Source organism: Arvicanthis niloticus, chromosome 25 (genome assembly GCF_011762505.2).
Source record: "Arvicanthis niloticus isolate mArvNil1 chromosome 25, mArvNil1.pat.X, whole genome shotgun sequence".
Classification (NCBI taxonomy): Eukaryota; Metazoa; Chordata; class Mammalia; order Rodentia; family Muridae; genus Arvicanthis; species Arvicanthis niloticus.
Window position 1 is genome coordinate 38408958 of NC_133433.1, and position 17872 is coordinate 38426829.

General features: G+C 43.6%; 1 protein-coding gene across 1 annotated transcript in view; it reads right to left on the reverse strand.

Moving 5' to 3' along the window:
• Alkal1 (ALK and LTK ligand 1) overlaps positions 1–10024 on the reverse strand; it is a 30413-nt gene extending 20389 nt beyond the window's left edge. The window contains exon 1 of the mRNA XM_076923975.1: positions 9755–10024. Within this exon, the coding sequence (XP_076780090.1) occupies positions 9755–9938 (184 nt within the window). The 5' untranslated portion in view covers positions 9939–10024. The remainder of the gene's footprint in view (positions 1–9754) is intronic.
• Positions 10025–17872: the final 7848 nt, after the last annotated feature.

Sequence of the window (17872 nt, forward strand, 5' to 3'; positions counted from 1 at the left end):
GCATTTCCTCACTGAGCACGAGAGAAGAGTCAAATTACTTCTGAAGAGGGGTCAAATGCTATCAGGTTTTGTTTTAGTTTCATTTGAAGGTGGAATTTATACTAAAGGGAAATTATTTCTACTTTCAGATGTGAAAGGAAGAATTGGTCCTGAGGAAGGCCAGGAAGAAACCTCTCAGTGAGGACAAATTAATTCCACTCCACATTGGGGTTTGTTGTGTTTTATAGGAGGGAGAGGAGAGAGAGAGAGAGAGAGAGAGAGAGAGAGAGAGAGAGAGAGAGAGAGAGAGAGAGATTAAGAACATGTGATTACCAAGGTCACTGGGGATGGATTCCACTTCTGAAAACAATGGTTTGTGACTTTATCCAAAGGAAGCCTAGTAAAGCTTCTGCCAGAATTAGAATAAAATGTGGTTTTTTTGTTTTGTTTTGTTTTTTAAGAGAGTACAGCTGAATCAGGAGATGGTTAGTCTGAGGAAAGGCTTATCATCTCCTGGCCTTGTTCCCAAGGAAGTAAATGGGGATGCTGCACGGTCAGTAGGTGTTATCTGAGGGTCATCTAGCCCATCACAGTTGGGGTCTCCTTGCTTGCTAAACAGGTGGTGTAAAGCATGTGCTGTTTGTTCATCTTCCTCTCTCTTCTTTCATGTATCAAAGCTAAAGAGAGAAAAGCTCTAGCTTCAAGTAAAAGTCTGTCCCACAGTGCAGGGCTACATGCAGGGCGAGGGGCCAAGTTCAGAAATCACTCTGATACACACTGTGTTTAGAATATCAAGTGCATAAGGGATTTTCCCTAAAAGTTCAAATTTAGAGACCCTTTCAGTTGACTTTTACCTATTGTGTGTATTTTCTCTTCTTAGAACAATAAGAATTTTAGCTCCCAAGCTGGTAACTAACAGTGGTGTGTTTTTTTTTCCTCCTTGATGTCACCTGCTCTTGAAAGGAACAAATGGTTCTTTCCAATTCCTCAAGCTGGCAGTGCCACCTTCTGTGGCTCTCCAGCACTTCAGCTGCTTGGTGCTATGATATTCCACTTTGTAAAGTTTCTCTTCTTTTCTGGTAATTTCCTCTCTTAATTTCCTGTGGGATTTTGTTTTATGTCTGGAAATACTTCAGATTTTACTTTACATTTCTGGTGAAGCCCCTGGTCCTCACTGTCTGTGCATTTCTATTACAAAACTGCCTCCTCTTTCTGCAGGGTTTTACTGTGCTCTGTAAGGTTATCACTTTGCCTTAGCTACTTCAGATTCCTTCATGAAACTAGCTGTCTTTCTTTTGGAGAGGGGTGTCTTTAAAGGACCACGTCACTGGGTTACATGAATGTGTTTCTTTTGAGTTTTCTTTGGCATTAATTGAGCACATTTTTGTGGTTCATTGTGCATTTGAATACAGTTTGCCGACATTGGCCACACCTTCTTCAAGCATAGTATCCCAGTCTTCTTAACTGGCCAGCAAACATGAAATGATTGGAGGTCACCTTTTAAAATTGTGACAGCTTTTCTGCACATTGTTTGGGTTCTTAAAGTGTTTTCTATCTCTTCTGGTCACTTAGTTTTCCCATACTTCAGTTTCCTATAGAAGCCTTTTCTGACTTTCTTGAAGTTGGTAATTCTCATTCACAGTAGTATTCATTGATCCTTTATGTCTCTTTTCTTTGATTTGAACTACTCTGAGTTGGCTTCAGCTACTTGTAATCTAAGAGCTTCAGCTTGTCTAACTAGTGACAGTATCCTTTTCTAAGTACCAGCAATCAATCTGTTTTGTGCATAATGTTCAGACATCTTTTAGTTCTCTCGATAGAAGTAGCATATCATCATGTTTCTTTCTTTCTTTTTTTTTTTTTTTTTTTTTTTTTGGTTTTTCGAGACAGGGTTTTTCTGTGTAGTCCTGGGTGTCCTGGACTCACTCTGTAGACCAGGCTGGCCTCGAACTCAGAAATCTGCCTGCCTCTGCCTCCCAAGTGCTGGGATTAAGGGCGTGCGCCACCACCACCTGGCTTATCATCATGTTTCAATGTGGTTTGAATATGCTTGGCCCAGGGAATGGCACTATTAGGAGGTGTGGCCTTGATGGAGTAGGTGTGGTCATGTTGGAGAAAGTGTGTCACTATGGTCATGGGCTTTCAGACTGCCTAGATGCCAGTCTTCTCCTGTTTGCCTTCAGAACCAAGATGTAGAACTCTCAGCTCTTCCACCTCCATGTCTACCTGGATGCTGCCATGCTCTTGTGTTGATGCTAACAGACTGAACCTCTGAACCTGTAAGCCAGCTCCAATATAATGTTGTTCTCATAAGAGTTGCCTTGGTCATGGTGTCTTTCTACTTGCCTCCATCTTTCTGCTTCTGTTGATTCCTTCCCAAATGCCTCTAAGTACTTGGTTTTTTTTTTAATACTTTTTCAAGTAGTTCATGTTTTTCTTCACATTTTCCTCAATGAGTTCTAAAAGCTCTAGAACAAGCGTGTCTTTCTCCTTCCACAGGTGGAATAGTAAACAATAGTGACACACAAGAGAATAGTAAACAATAGTGACACACAGGATCAATTTTCATGAAAATTAGGGACTGTGGTTCGGTCTTTACAAAACAATGCCACATTCTACACAGTTCTCCTAGGACAAACACCAGTAGTGTTCTGGGGCATCCCTGGGCTCCTGTGTGGTGTCAGGTGGTTGCATAGTTGTTTAGGCCTCCACTGCCAAGTGGGGCCACAACACAAAACACAGCACTGCCTTCAGAACTGAATACTAGGTGATAGTGGTGCAGGCTATCTCTACCTATGAACAGGATTACAAACCCACATTACTGCCCTGGCTTTACACGGATTCTGGCGATTTGAACTGAGTTCTTCCTCGTGCTTGTGCCCACTGAGCTCTCTCCATTGGATACTTTTGTAATTTTCCACCGAATGCTTTCTTTTTAAATTTTCATTGAGTTATTGTATGTGTATGGGTATTTTTCCTATATGTACCATGTGCACAAAGTGTGTGTCCTCGGATGTCAGAGAGGCCATTGGGATCACCTGGGGCTAGAGTTTCAAACAGTTGTGAATCACCATGTGGATGCTGAGAATCAATCCTGTGTCCTGTCTAAGAGCAGTCATTGCTTTAACCACTGGGATACATCTCCATCGTCCATATAATACATTCAAACCTTGGGTGGCCATAGGTATCCGAACTCCTTAAAATTAACCTTAAGAATAAGGCCAGCTGATGTGTTTCAATTTCCCACACAGTTAGGAGGGAAACATCACTTACCTGTCCATCTCCTAACATCAACAATGATCTTAGAAATATGCACCTAAACATTTGAGAGTTTTCTTACAGCCATAAAAATGAAAAACAAAGAAGAAAATGTATGATTAAAATGGAATTTTAGGGCTAGGAAGATGGCTTAGGAGGTAAAGGTGCTTGCTGCCAAACCTAATGACCGTAGTTCAATCACTGGGACCCACATGATAGAATTGACTGCTCCAAGTGATTCTCTGAGCTCCACATGTGTGCTCTACCAAATACACACTTGTGCACATGCATGCACATGTAAGTCAAAAAATGTAATAAAAAATTTAAAGGAATATGAAAACCTATAATTTCCCTAGGTAATCTCTGATTAAAAAGTAATGTTCTGGGGAGAAAGAAACAACATGGGGTTGATTCTATCAACTTCCTGCATGGACTTCCTCTACTTTGTAGGGAAATAAATGGGTCCTTCAGGCAGATAACTGTTACTGCCAAAAGCATTGTCAATGGGGAGAAATCCATTCATGGAAGTGAGCTCTGGCCGCTCATAATGAGTGTTTATGATCAGAGCATCTGGCTACTGGGCCCGACAGACAGCAGACATCTGGTTGTAGCGCCTGCCAAATACAAAAGTGGAGCAAAATCATATGCATCCTTCCCACCTTGACCTCTTCTCACACTAACAGTTTTCAGTGAAACAAATAGCTATAAGCTATTCTACAAATAAAATATTAACACATGGTAAAACCAAAGGGGATAGACATGCTTGTTTGACTACAGTAATCATTTCCTTATGTAGATGTACAGCAAAGCATCAGGCTATGAACCTTAATCGTGTTTAGTAAAAACATTTTAAGAAAGAACCCACATAATTAGTCAGGGTGGCACATGCCAGTAATCTTGGCACTCGGGAAGCTGAAGCAGGAGGACAGGAGCTTAAGTTCAGCCTGAACTATACAGCAAAACTCTGTCTTAAAAAACAAACAAACTATACCTTCTATCTTAATAATATGCAAAGTAGCAAAAAATATTTTCATCATTTCATTCAGAAGAGATTGTTCATCACCAGTTACTATAGTGTGGCTGTATAATTGGGCAGAGAGATGCCTTACAGATTTATAATAAGAGAATGTGGATTACATAAAATAGAATTCCATTATTATGCAAGTGTCGGCAGTATCCCAATATATCAAGGATTTTTTTTAGATTTTTTAATAAATATAACTATGAGACATGTTTAGTTATTTTTGAACATAGATATAAAGGAAGAAAGATATGATGCTAGAAAATACAGACTGGTTCCTCAGCCCTGCTGGCACTTTTGCCTCTGTTAGTGTGGGAACATAGAGTGGGAACATGGCGGTGGCTAGGGAGCTAGCTGGAGCAGAGCCACACCACTGCTCTTTCCACTACATCCTGCTACACACGGCAACACTTATAAGGACAACATTTAATTGGGGCTGGCTTACAGGTTCAGAGGTTCAGTCCATTATCATCAAGGAAGGAGCACAGCAGCATCCATGCAGATGTGGGGCTGGAGGTCTGAGAATTCTACATTTTTATCCAAAGGCAGACAGGGGAAGTCTGGCTTCCAAACAGCTAGGAGGAGGGTCTTAAAACCCACACCCACAGTGACACACTTCCTACAACAAGGCCACACCTCCAAAGAGTGCCACAGAGGCCATGGTGGATCACATCTCACACAGGTGTACACCTGAACTAGGCTGCAGACATGATGCCTTCCACATCACACACAGAAAGACACCACACACATGCACAACCCTCCCACATGCACACAGACACACACACATAGTCGAATCAGTTTTCCTTAAACAAGTAATCCCTGCTTTTGTACCATGGCTTCTTTCCCCCAGACCAGTTGCTTTCTTATATAGAATCTTCTCTTCTCTTCTGCCAGCAAAGGCTATAATGCCTAACAGGTGATCAACTTAGAGTTAAATAAATACAATACGTTGTAGCACATTTTCAAGATATTGTGATTTTGTACTTTCCCGTACTGCAACCCTAATTGACACCAAATTTAATTTTCTCTGTTCAGGTTAACTTTACTCACATTCAACAGTCAAAAACGTCAGGCGCTTTGAACTGAGAGTAGGTGTAAAGTAAAATCACTCAGGGTTGGACCCTTGTCTCCACATGGACAGAATCAGGATTGAGCTGGATTTGAGAACACCAACTGGTGTCCAGGACAGAGTAGACTGTGCGATGCTTGTGCAGAGAAAACCCTATGCTTTTTAATGTCACAGAAGTCTCCATTTTGACTGCTGGGGCAGAAGAGTGTGGGAAGGCAGTTTGTTTTTTACCACAGAATTTGCAAACAGAATTCCATCAGGCAAAGATAAAAGAAGAATATTGGCGAACACAACCGAACAGGTAGAGAAGGTGGAGTGGGGATAACATCCATAGATATAGTCAGCAGGAGCCTATGGCTGCCACTAACCATGAAAAGAGAAACACTCATAGAGGTAGGAATGTCCTGGAGAGGGAGCAGAATCTGCCTTCAATAGTCTTCAATGTTTAAGTGAAAAGTACATCAATCTACGTAGAACCTCTTTTCCATTTCTGTCTGATTCCTAGACCAACATTGCCTTTGAGAGGACTTAGGACTTCTTGGAAAAGTCAAGAGAAGGCAGGGCAGATTTATAACTGGAGAGGGGCCACATCCTGTATTACTTAATGAAGAATGTCATTTACAATTGTTTAGAATAACCTCCCTAAAGAGATGTTCAGTTTCTTTTGAGGCTCCATCATAAGCATAGTCCTACATTTACACAACCCCTCTGAGACTCTGGCTTTAGAAATTCTATAGAATTAGTGAAAGTGTGTACAGGTCACAAACGAGGAAATAATAAAGTCAAAATTTTTTCTTTTTTACTTCTGTTTCCTCACATTTCACAATAATTTGCTTCGGATCTCAAAATCATCCAAATCTCTTTTCTATCCCAACATGGCTCATTTCCAGCTTTCTGACCTTGTCTACAGATCAGTGCATGAGCACCTAGAACCACCCCTCCTTATGACAGAGTTCCAGGTAGGGTTCCATTTGTGCTCCTACCTAGTTTGGTGATGGTGAGCTGGTATCAGGGGTTAGAAAGAAAGACTGAAGAAACACACATTTCAATTCTCACCCAAGTCAGAAGCAGTAATATTGAAAGGGGTACACAGGCCATTTGAAGGTCACTGCAGTGCAAGGGCTTGGACCCAAGAGGTGGGAAAGACAATAACATGAAACAAAAAAATTCCAAGCATTGGAAGCACCAGATATTAGCAGAAGTATACTGAAAAAGTCTTGTCAACGTGACCTCAGATATTATTGCATGACTGATGCAATTGGAAGATGCATTTGTGAATGGCAGACAGGCTATAGGGAAGGGAATCAGGCCACAGGTTAATCAACAGTGTTCCTGAGAACCAAACACCTCACCACCACCACCTCTGATCAAACAACAATTCTAGAGAGAAAATGATGGCTGGGAACTCTTGTCCCAGGCTTTGTATTTACTGTCCCTTCTGCTTAGGAATGGCCCTCCCACCTTCAGCCTTGCTTCTGATTTAGGAAAGGAAGCTGGCTAACGTACTGAAAAGAAACAATGTACAACTCAATGCTGTGACACTGTGAAATACATAGTTGGCCTTCTTGGCATACAAATCAAAAACTGTTTGGAATCTTGGAAAGGATAGTGTGTTAAGAAGATGACTGAGGACTGGTAGCTTCTGAATAGCTTCAAGAAAGGTCTGATGGGTTAGCTGATCACCACTGCCTAGTGATTTGATCTTATTATGTAATGAAGCCATCACAAAAACTCAAAAGCACCAAGTTCAGAGTTTTTGAATAGCTGAACATAAAGATTCCCTGGGGTGGGGGGCGGGATGTTTGCTCCCACACGCCCCCTTCCCTATACCTCATCCTATGCGTGTCTTCATCAGTATCCATCATGATACCATTTATGAGCCACTAAAGCAAATTAGTGGAAATCTGAGGAGACAGTATGAGAACCTTGATTCTTACTTAGCTAGTGGCTCAGAATCACAAGGAAAACCACCCAGAGATTGCAGTTGGCATTAAAGGCAGTGACAGTCTTAGAGATAGTCCTCAACTTGTAGGTGCTGACTCTCGTCTTCAGGAGATGGTAAGTGCCAGAACCAAGTTAAATTAGAACCCCAGCTGGTGTTTACTGCAGAACTGCTTCTGTGGTGTGCAGGGAAATCCACCACAGTGTAGTGCCAGGGATGATCTGTGTGCTCACAATTCCGGAAGAGAAGCTGCATCTGAGGTAGGTTTTTAACATACAGCAAGAATTCCAGAATGTAAGCCTAAAAACACAGGCAGGGACACAAGAGACTTCTGCTACCCTCACATGACAACTCAGTGGGAGTTCCAGGACATCCAAAACCACCCCTGGGCTTGGTCATCTCACCAGCTCAGGCTGGGTGATATGGCAGGTTCTGCTTTAGACTCACAGAGGGCAGTTGCAGGCTTGCCCACGGGGATGGCAGTCCTTGGCCTCGAGGACCTAGGAGATGTTTCCTCCTGGATGAATTATGACTCCTTGCTGCTCCTATGAGAACTTCCAGATGGGAACTTGTCTTCTTTGTATTCATGTCCTTGTTTTTCCCTAATTCATATCAAGAGTTCCATTTACAGACAGACTCAGATATAACCAGCCACCCTTTCTCTCCCCATGTAAACAAGATACAGTAATCAAAAGACGAGGCCACCTCAAACAGCTGCAGAAAGCAATGGCTTTGAGGGCGAGCTATAGCTCATTCTCTTTCAGGCTATACTGTTTTTACATCTTCTCTGCTATTTGGGAGAAGGAGTATTGCCGGTTGAATCCATGTGTACTAGGAAAGCGTTCTACCACTGAACTATATCCCCCAATTTCCTTCAGTGTCTTTAACCAGAGAAATCACATTAAACTAAAATAAAACAGGTAAAGTTCATGTGTTACCAAAAATGATTTTGAAATTTGAGGTTTTTCTCACATTCCTTTTGTATTTCAAAGCAACACAAGCACCTTCGATAAATGTTTTTGTTAGCAATGTTTTCAAGTCAAAGTGTGTAACTAGTGTAATAGCATCAAGGTGTGCCTCCCCATACTAAATGCTCCTACTGCCTCATCTAGAGGGCTTCCAGATAAATAGGCTTGGTCTAGACTCCCATATTAGCCTCCCATGCCTTCCTGTCACTTCCTCTGCTTCTCTTTCACCTGGCTCACTCCATCTGTCCATGTGCAAGAGAGAGACAGAGAGAGGGGGAGAGAAAGAGATCCTCACCTCCTAAGCTACTTATGGTAGTATATGCCAATAATTCTAAGGCTGAGCCAGGAGGATGTGAAGTGGGGGCTATAAAGTGAGAGTCTGCTTCAGACAAAAGGGAATTAAAATGAATGGACGGAGAAGAGAAAGGAGGAAGAAAATGAGGCTCAAAGAAGAGAGGAAGAGAGAGAGGGAGGGAGGGTGCAGAAGAGGCCTTGGCTGCAGTGGTATAATTGACCTGACCCACCCCATGCTTGCTTTGTCCTCTCAGCAAATTCAGTGGAGGTCAGGGAGCTCTGCACCCTGCTTCCTCTGGTCCATGGGATCGAAAACAACTTGTAGCTCTGGACGCAAGAGAGCGGGATGGGTTTCTGCTGGCAGAAGCAGGGTACAGAGCTCTTTGACCATGAATTTGGAGGCCCTTTGTTCCGGCCTCCATCTTGCTCTGTGAATACAGGCTTAAGCAAAGACACCCCAAAGTTGCTTCTCTCTTCCTCACCACCACCTGCCAGCATCTTACACTCTCCTCACCAGTCTCTCCTCTACACCTCCTGCTCTCCAGGCTTTCTTTTTTTCCTTCTCATTAACACATTTCTGCGTGTAGGTGTCTTGTGGTACTGATACTCAATCCTGACAACTTTTTCCTACCTTCTTCCTAAGCATCTTGGTAGCAGGAATGTCCGGAGTTGGCATAGGAAGAGGTGGTAGCACTTAGGGCCCTTCTAACTGATCCAAGGAAAAACAGAAGATCAAGCCAGCATCACCCCCCTGGCAGCTTACTGAACCACACGCCAGTCACTCATTCCCTGGGATCGTCTTGAAGGGGGAACACAGAGGGATTCCAGAATGTTCCGGTGCCTGAGGACTGCCATGTTACTTAAACTCCAGAAAACCCAGAGCGGAAGGAGGAGGTATTGACAGATGTATAGGTTGTCCATTATCTTGGAAGGTGAGGCTGCAACTCAGGTCTTTCCACATTTGGGTTAATTTATCTCCAAAAGACATCCACAGTTAGGAAGGAGCATATAAAGCTGATTTTCCCCCTAGACGAGTTTTGTTGTTGATGTCTGAACCAAGGCAAATATAGTAAACCAGTTACTTCCTTCCCAGGGAAATGATCCCCAGGAATCTACAGGTGTCCACCCTCCACTCTGCTTAATTCATCCTTCCCAACACCAGCTTGCCCAGCTATAAGAGTGGTCAGGCTCTAGAAAGGGCAAGTCTAGCGAACAGGGCTTACCTGTGCTCCTGGAGGCTCTGGGAACCAGGGAAGTCCCTGTCACTGGGAGGAAAAGCTGTGGCCTGAGCTCGGGGATGCGAGCTGTCCTGCGTCCCCTGGGCCGCCCCTGGGTCCCAGGCGGGAACAAAGCCAGAGCCAGCAGCAGCAGTGCGGGCACCCTGGAGCAGGGCTTAGCGGGCCACATGGCCTCGGTGTCCGGAGCGGGGAGCGGCAGGCTGGGGCGGCAATGGCACTTAGAGGCGCGGGTGGCGAGGTCTAAATGCTCTGGGGCGCGGGGCGGGGACCGGAGGCGGGGCGGCGCTGGGGGACCAGAAGAACCCAGGACTAGGGCGGTTCAGGATACAGGACCCTCGGGAGCACATGCTGCTTCTCTGGGGATCATTTCCTGGTCTTCAGGATGTAGGGCATAGACAGGGCCAAGTAGTACCGCGAGTCACAGATTCTTCCGGGCTCCGTCTCACGCGTTATCTTGTGGGTCTCTGGGTCATGGCTTCCGCTGGCCCATGGGATGAAAGCAACATGTAGCTCTGGACCCAAGAGAGCAGGATGGGGTTTCTGCTGGCAGACTCAGGGTGCAGAGCTCTTTGGCCCTGAGCTCCGCAGAGCCACAGGGCTGGCCAGGTGAGCGCACCCGCTGTCCCTGAGTCCAGAGTTCCCATCTGTCCAGGGGTCCAGAGGAGGCAGAGCCTGCTGTGCCCCAGAAAGTCAAAGGATTTGTAATCGGGACAACAGAAGCCAAGAGTGCCCACACCAGGGTACACCTAGGTCCCTCTGGACAGGAGACCAGAGATCCTCATGGCTTTTTAATTATGGGACTCTTATCACAAAGTTTTATCGGTGTTAATATCACAGAATGGGAGCCGGAAGTCCATTCGTTTAAAATCAAGAGTTTCGGATGAAGCAGTAGTTTGTCAGTTACGATTTGAGCCATTTTGTCTGCCTGTCTTACTCTGTTACATTAAGTATACATGTTGACATGTCCATGCTTGATCCTCTCATAACTGGGGGGGGGGGGGGGGGGGAGGCTCTGTGGTTCTCTAATCATTGGTTGAATTGAAGTTTCTCTTCAAAGAGTCCTGGGTGTCAAAAATCTCAATTTACTCAAGCATTACGTTTTCAAACATGCCCAGGAAATTGTAGCAGGAGGCACAAAAGCTTTATAAAGCTTTAGAAGAGCTCTATAAAGTCGTGCAAAGACTTCCCCTCAGAATGCTTGAGGAAGCACGAACCCACCCCTGTTTCCTAAGCAGACACCATGGCATGTAAGAATGCTTCCACTTCCCAGGCAGCCTTAGAGAGTCCTTAAGAGTCCTTAGCAGAAGGAACAAACTTTCTCACGTCTTAAGTGAAATGCTGAGAAATTACAAGTTCACAGACACGAACAAGAATTCCACATTTAAATTTAATTAGAAGTATCGGATCGGAAGTTAGTATTACTCTGGAGCACAAGGTGCAGAGAGTGGGGGGAGGAATGGGGGTGAGGGTGGAGACCAAAGTGTGAAATAACGCTAGAGAAAATACGTAAGTGACAGACATGCACCCCCAAGTCGCTTCGAGGGAAAAAAAAAAAAAAAAGAGCTGGATAGCTTTTCTTTTTTCATCTGTGTGCCAAAAGGAAGGTAGCAAACCAGGGGACTCTTGACAGTTGATTGGTCAGAAGCTTGTTGCTTAGGTTTGGACAGTGTGCCACACAGTGAGATTTGTTTTCTTTCAAAATAAAGATGAACTGTATTCCCTATTTTTCTTTTTTACTTATTCTCTCATGTATTACGTTCCAGCCACAGTTTCTCCTTCCTCCTTTATCCCAGTCCCTCTCTCTACTCCACCCCCACCCCAGATCTACTCTGCCTTCATTTCTCCTCAGAAAAGAGCAAGTCTCCCAGGAATATCTGCATGGCATAACAAGTTACGGTAAGACTAGGTATACCTTCATATCAAGGTTGGAGGAGGCACCCAGAAGGAGGAAAAGGGCCTTAAAAGCAGGCAAAAGAGTCAAAGACAGCCCCTGCCCTCACTGTTAGATGTTCTACAAGAATACTAAGCTACACCACCGTAACATAACTTGGGTCAGAACTATATAGGCTCCCTGATTGTTGGTTCAGTCTCTGTGAACCCCCCATGAGACCTAGCTAGTTTATTCTGTGGGTTTTCTTATGGTGTCCTTGACCCCTCTGGTTCTTACTATCCTCTCCAAATCCTCTTTCTGCAGGATTCCCCAAGCTCTGCCTAATGTTTGGCTGTGGGTCTCTCAGCATGTGCTCATATCAGTTGCTGCATGAAGCCTCTTTGATGACAGGTATGCTAGACTCTGTTCTCTGAGTGTAGCAGAGTATCCTTAGGAATCATTTCATTGACTGGTTTTATTGTTAGTTTTTGGTTGTGTGTGTGTGTGTGTGTGTGTGTGTGTGTGTGTGTGTGTGTGTGTTTTATACCAGGCAGACTGAACTTCAGTGGCCATCTGTATAGGTTGTGAAAGAATATATGTTCCAGAGCTCCATATGGTGGCACAGAGTTTCGGCATCTTGGTGAAGGATAAGATGGCAGCATCCTTGATCTTAAAAATTTGGGACCAGCCTGGGTCTCAAACCCATCACAAAATGTAACATTTTAAAATGCAGAATTTTACTCTTCTTGGCATTCAGTTCTGGACGGACCCATGGATCTACATTTCAGGGTAGGAAGGGTAGTTTTAAAGCAAGCAGACTTTCAGTTTAACAGAAATTACATGAAAATAAGTCACAGGCCAGGCATGGAAGAAGCCACTGCAGTAAATTAGACAAAAACTCGTGTCTCTTTGAAGCATTAGCTTCGTGGATTTAGTTGCCCAGCATAAAGATTTTGTCAGAAATCAGAAATAAGCAATATTTAATTATTTGAACAATAAATAAGCAATAAATAATCATTTGAACCTCTCAGTCGTAGTAAGTCCGTGTGTGTGTGTGTGTGTGTGTGTGTGATTTCTTGCTGGTTCCTTGAGTGCTACCTGATACCAAATGCTAGTTTGTTCAAGTGGCTACTTGATGTAGCGTGTAATTTTAGAAAACCTCACTAGTTCCAGATAGGCTCTGGGACTAGCAGTCACCCGGTTGCTTTTCCTACAAACTCCAGGAGCACCTGCAATTCTGCCAGCAGGCGTTTTCCTGCGACCGCCACCCACACTTCCTCCTTCTGGAGAGCTCCTCCAAGCCCTTTCAACCTCTTGCTGGCCTGTTTCACCAAGCTGCCAATGACCACCCCAGTTTCACTCCACTCGCAAGCTGTCCAGATCTCACTCAGCTCCCATGCTAGTTCTCCCAGTCTCCGCTTGCTGCTTGCCCCATGACGCAATGGCCGCCTCACCCAGCTCCCTTTAGCCCCATGGAAGAAAAACACTAGAGACCTTTATATTGAAAACTGACCAGGCTGGGAGAAGAATATCCTGTCCATCCTCCTTGGCCTCCGCAGTTGCCTGCAGATGCAACAAAGTATTGGTTTGTACATGAGACCTACGTGTCTGCAGCTTCTTAACCCCTCCCCACCTGGTCGGACTCCCAAGCCTCTCCATCCTTCTCTTCCTGTCCTGCTGGGAAATCCCGCCTTATTCTTTGCCCAGCAATTAGCTTCTGCCTGTCTTTATTTAGCCAATCAACAATTAGGGAAACTCCCCTATAATCTGAAGTTTCATCTTAGATATAATCTCACAATAGTTGCTAACTTCCTTCATGTGGTATTTTGTTTACAAATAGTGAGTGTTCTGTTTAGAAAAGGACGCTTAGTAACTGTGGTGGTTTGAAGCAGAATGACCAAAATAGACTCAAGTTTGAATATTTGGGCCCCAGTTAGTGGAACTGTTTTTCGAGGATTAGGAGGTGAGGCCCTGTTGGAAGAAATAATAATCATATCTACTCCCTGTTTCCCATCTCCAACCTGCTTCAGATCCCCACAGCAAGCCCCTCAAGTTTCATGTCCTTTTAGTTTCTTGTTCTAACTACACTTTTAAAAGTGTAATCACGTCTGTGTGTCTTCCAAGGCCAGTTTCCTATTTCAGGCCAGCTAAGAGTGTTGATTTAAAGGTATCTGTTCAAATTTCAGACCTTGATTTCATTATACGTTTGAAGAACAGGCCTGCAAAACAAAACCTAGGAGAACTCCCAAGAAGATAAAATCGTATTATGAAGTTGATAGAAGCAGTTAATTAATTACTTAGTTAATTAATTTTACATCCCAACTACAGTTCTCCTCCCTCTTCTTCTCTAAGCCCTCTTCCCTATCCACTTCTGCATTTCTCTTTTTAAAAGTGGAAGCTTCTCATAGATGTAAACAAGCCCTGCGTATCAAGACTAAGCACATCCTCTCTTACTGAGGCTAGAAGAGGTAACCCAGTGGGAAGAAAGGCTCCCAAAGGCAGGCAACAGAATCAGAGACAGCCCCTGCTTCCACAGTTAGGAATCCCATATGAAGACCAAGCTACACAACTATAGTATATGGGTGGAGGGCTTAGGTGACTCACCAGGAAACCAGGCTCTTTGTACAGCAGTAAAATTATACATGCCCACATCTTCTCTAATGGTATGCTCCTTCTCACTCTGGCCTTCTTTTGAATTGAAGTCTCTTACATACATTTTAAGATAATGCCTTTTACAGTTTTTCTCCTGTCTTTGTTCATGGACTTCTGCATATATACATACACATGCGTACACACTAAGTTGAAAGATTGTTTAGTAACTAACTTGAGTTTCACCTAATAAAATACTGTAAACAGAATTGTACTTCTGTGGGGAGCAGATGAAGTCTTGAGTGAAAGTATATTACTGACATGTGGAGGCTCAGATTTTTCAAATCCTACTTATAATATGGATTCTTAAACGCTTTAGCCTTCCTTCTAGCTCACCACCCACAAGAGGTAGTGGAAAAGAAGAGTTATTAGGATATGGAGGAAGTGGACCTGTTTAGAAATAGTTCTTTGGAGCAAACACAATCTGCGTTGTCAGAATATTAGCATTTCAATTCAGTAGTGTCAGCATAGAAAACATGAATCAGTAGCAACCGCATGACCCAGAAGAGAAGAAACAGCCAGGCCTCTGTGGAATCAGCAACTGTAAGCAGCAGTGACCAGTACCAGCAGGGACACCAGGATAAATTCTCTGCTGTGTCTCTCTCAGCAGAGTGAAGATCAGCCTGGTCTCACATCTTCGTGAGACCAATGAAATGTTGCAAAGCTAGCTATGCAAGCCTACCATGACTGTCCATTGAGTCCTATTTTTACTCCTTCCAAACAAACATCGTGTGTCATTCCCTGGGTCCTGCCTTGGTAAAACACCACAAGAGTCTATCTTAGCAAAGCTCTTTGTGAGTCTGTATCAGTTGATATATCCAGAAACTTCCACTTCACTCTGCCAATCAGCCCAAGTCCAAAGAACCAAAAAGAAGCCACCAGAAGTTTTTTCGTGCATTTTGGTAAATAATGGCAAGGTATACAAATACCACCCAGTGTCATCCACTGTCTCCTGGATTATATTTATATTCCTTCTTGACACATCCTTTCATGTGTTTGCTCCAGCAAAACATCCTTTCACCCATGTTTGCTTCAGTGTAACATTCCTTCATGTGTCTGCTTTAGCAAAACATCCTTTCACCTGTGTCTGCTTCAGGAAAACAACCTTTCACCTGTATGCTCCAGCAAAAAATCATTTGACATGACTGACTTTCCAAAGAAACCAGAAGTTCCCACTTCAGATATGGGCAAGTCATGACAAGGACTCCAACGCCTCTGACCTACATGAATGACAAAGCCTTCCTATTATTGATATTGGTCAGCAGTCAAGAGAGAAGCTCACCAAGATGCTAAGCTTTCATTTTCCAAAGAAGCAGAGGAGTAGAGCCTCTAGCTCACTCCAGTTACCTTATTCAAACATCGTAGAAGGTTAATTGGAAGTTCTAGCTACCAACATTATGTTGCCCTTTGCTGCACATGACCCACACAAATCTCAGTCCATTTTGACCATGGCTAGCCATAATCAAAAGTAAGGACTCCAGGCTTGCCAGGAGTATCATAAGACCAGCTGCAAGCTCTCTCACATAGCACCAAATACAGACCTTCCAGACATTTCTTCAAGGTTTAAACAGTCTCATAATAATTTTTTAGCCTCTACTGATTGAATCAAACATAGCAAATGCTTTGCTGAAACTTTTCACTCAAAGCCAAATACAAAGGTTTTACTATACACTTCATTTAAAGCTAGACATAAAGGTATGCATATCACTACACCTTTCCTATGTCAGGCTCAGGACAATAGCAAGGATTTTGCCTAGTCCAAGTAGAAATGATATAAACTATTGACCTTTATCTAAAACCAGTACATGCAGAAACTATCAATCATAGCTGTTTCTTTCTCACTCAGCTTTATATAATAAACTTACCTCTTTGTCTGATGTATAGAATAAACCTGCCTCTTTGATCAGCAGTATATAACAAAGACACTGCATTTCTGGGCTGCTCGTATGTCTCTATCAGAGTACACCACACATACAAGCCCAGCTTTTCTATACATGTGACTGTGACTGTGTCTGTGACTGTGTCTGTGTCTGTGTCTGTGTCTGTGTCTGTGTCTGTGTCTGTGTCTGTGTCTGTTCTTTCTTCATTTCCCCAGTTGGATGAATCCTTCTTAAAAGGTAGCTTGACACCCAAGTAAACTGAGGAAGGCAGTGAGGTATAGGTCAGTGATTGGGGCTGCACATCATGGTGGGTTCTGTACTGTGGGTTTAAAAGAAGTTTTTTATGAATATTTAGGGGATATATGGCATATTCATGGGGGTAAAGTAACCCTCCCAAATCAGGATGAAATAGATCTCCCTTTTAGGGCATTTCTGTCAATGATTTTCTGAAGAAGCCTACATAGTAGATGGGAAGAGAGCAAAACCACAATGAAGCTGAAGTCTTCTGAGGCTGGAATCTCATTTTTCTGCACAAGTGTGGGAAAATGTCCTGATGCCTTTGTTTGTTTGTTTGTTTGTTTGTTTGAGTCACGGCCTCAATCCCTGACTAGCCTAGAACTGGTAGATTGGCCTTGGATGCATGCATGCATCTGCCTCTGGCAAACTGGAATTAAAGGCATTGCATCACCATTCCCGGTCCCACCAAGGCTGTTTACAGTGCCAAGTTACAAGTGTCATTTCTTCATCGACCTCATGTCGGCATGTCGGTTAAGAAAACTGAGACTTTATCAGGACAACTAGCCAGGGTTTTCCAATGGCATGCTAGGCTGCAGAAACAGGAAGGACTTAGTCTGTCTGTAGGACTCCTTCAGCTCCTAAGACCTGCATCAGCTGGCATCCCACCACTGCCTTCCCCCTGGGCTCCACTTCATCTGTGCTCCATTTAAACCTTCCAGTCATACCGCACGATACCTTTGGATATGCTTCACACTCTTCTTCTCTGCTTCTCTCTCCTTTTAATCTGGTTTAGGTAAAAGAAGACATCCTGTTTGTAAGATCTAAATGAAAGGCATTTGGGAACAAAGAGATCACATTACTGTTTCCTAGTACAGCAATCCTTATCCACATTCCCTCGCTAATCAAGAGCATGCGAGAAGTGGTCTTCCAGTATGTGAATGTTACATTTTTCTCCTTAGGTGAACTGTACTTATTGATTCCATGTTGATGATTCCTGTCAAGGGAAGAAACAGACTGTACTTCATAGGAAAGCTGCTCGCGGTGCTGTTTTGGCTTGTATTTCTCCCCCAAAACGTGATGCCTATAGTGGTGAAAATACTGTAAGATTCCATATACCTTTAGAAAGTGAGGGGCTAAGTGTCTCTCCTAGGCCCCCTCTCTTTCTTCTTCTTCTTCTTTCTCCTTCTTTTCCCTTTCTTTCTCCTCCTCTTCTTCTTCCTCCTCTTCTTTCTCCTCCTCCTCCTTCTTCTTCTTGATTCTACATGCAGACCACAGTGTGTCTCCCTTCCCAGAGGCCCAAAGTATAGGACGGCTTGACCTTTGGCTGAAGAAATGTGAGCCCAAATGACTTTCTTTTCGCCTAATAAATAGATCAAGCATTTCATTACAGCAATACAAAGCTGACAAACAGAGGTCATCAACAGAGATGAAAACTCTATACCAAGTGGCTTATATGAATACACTGGG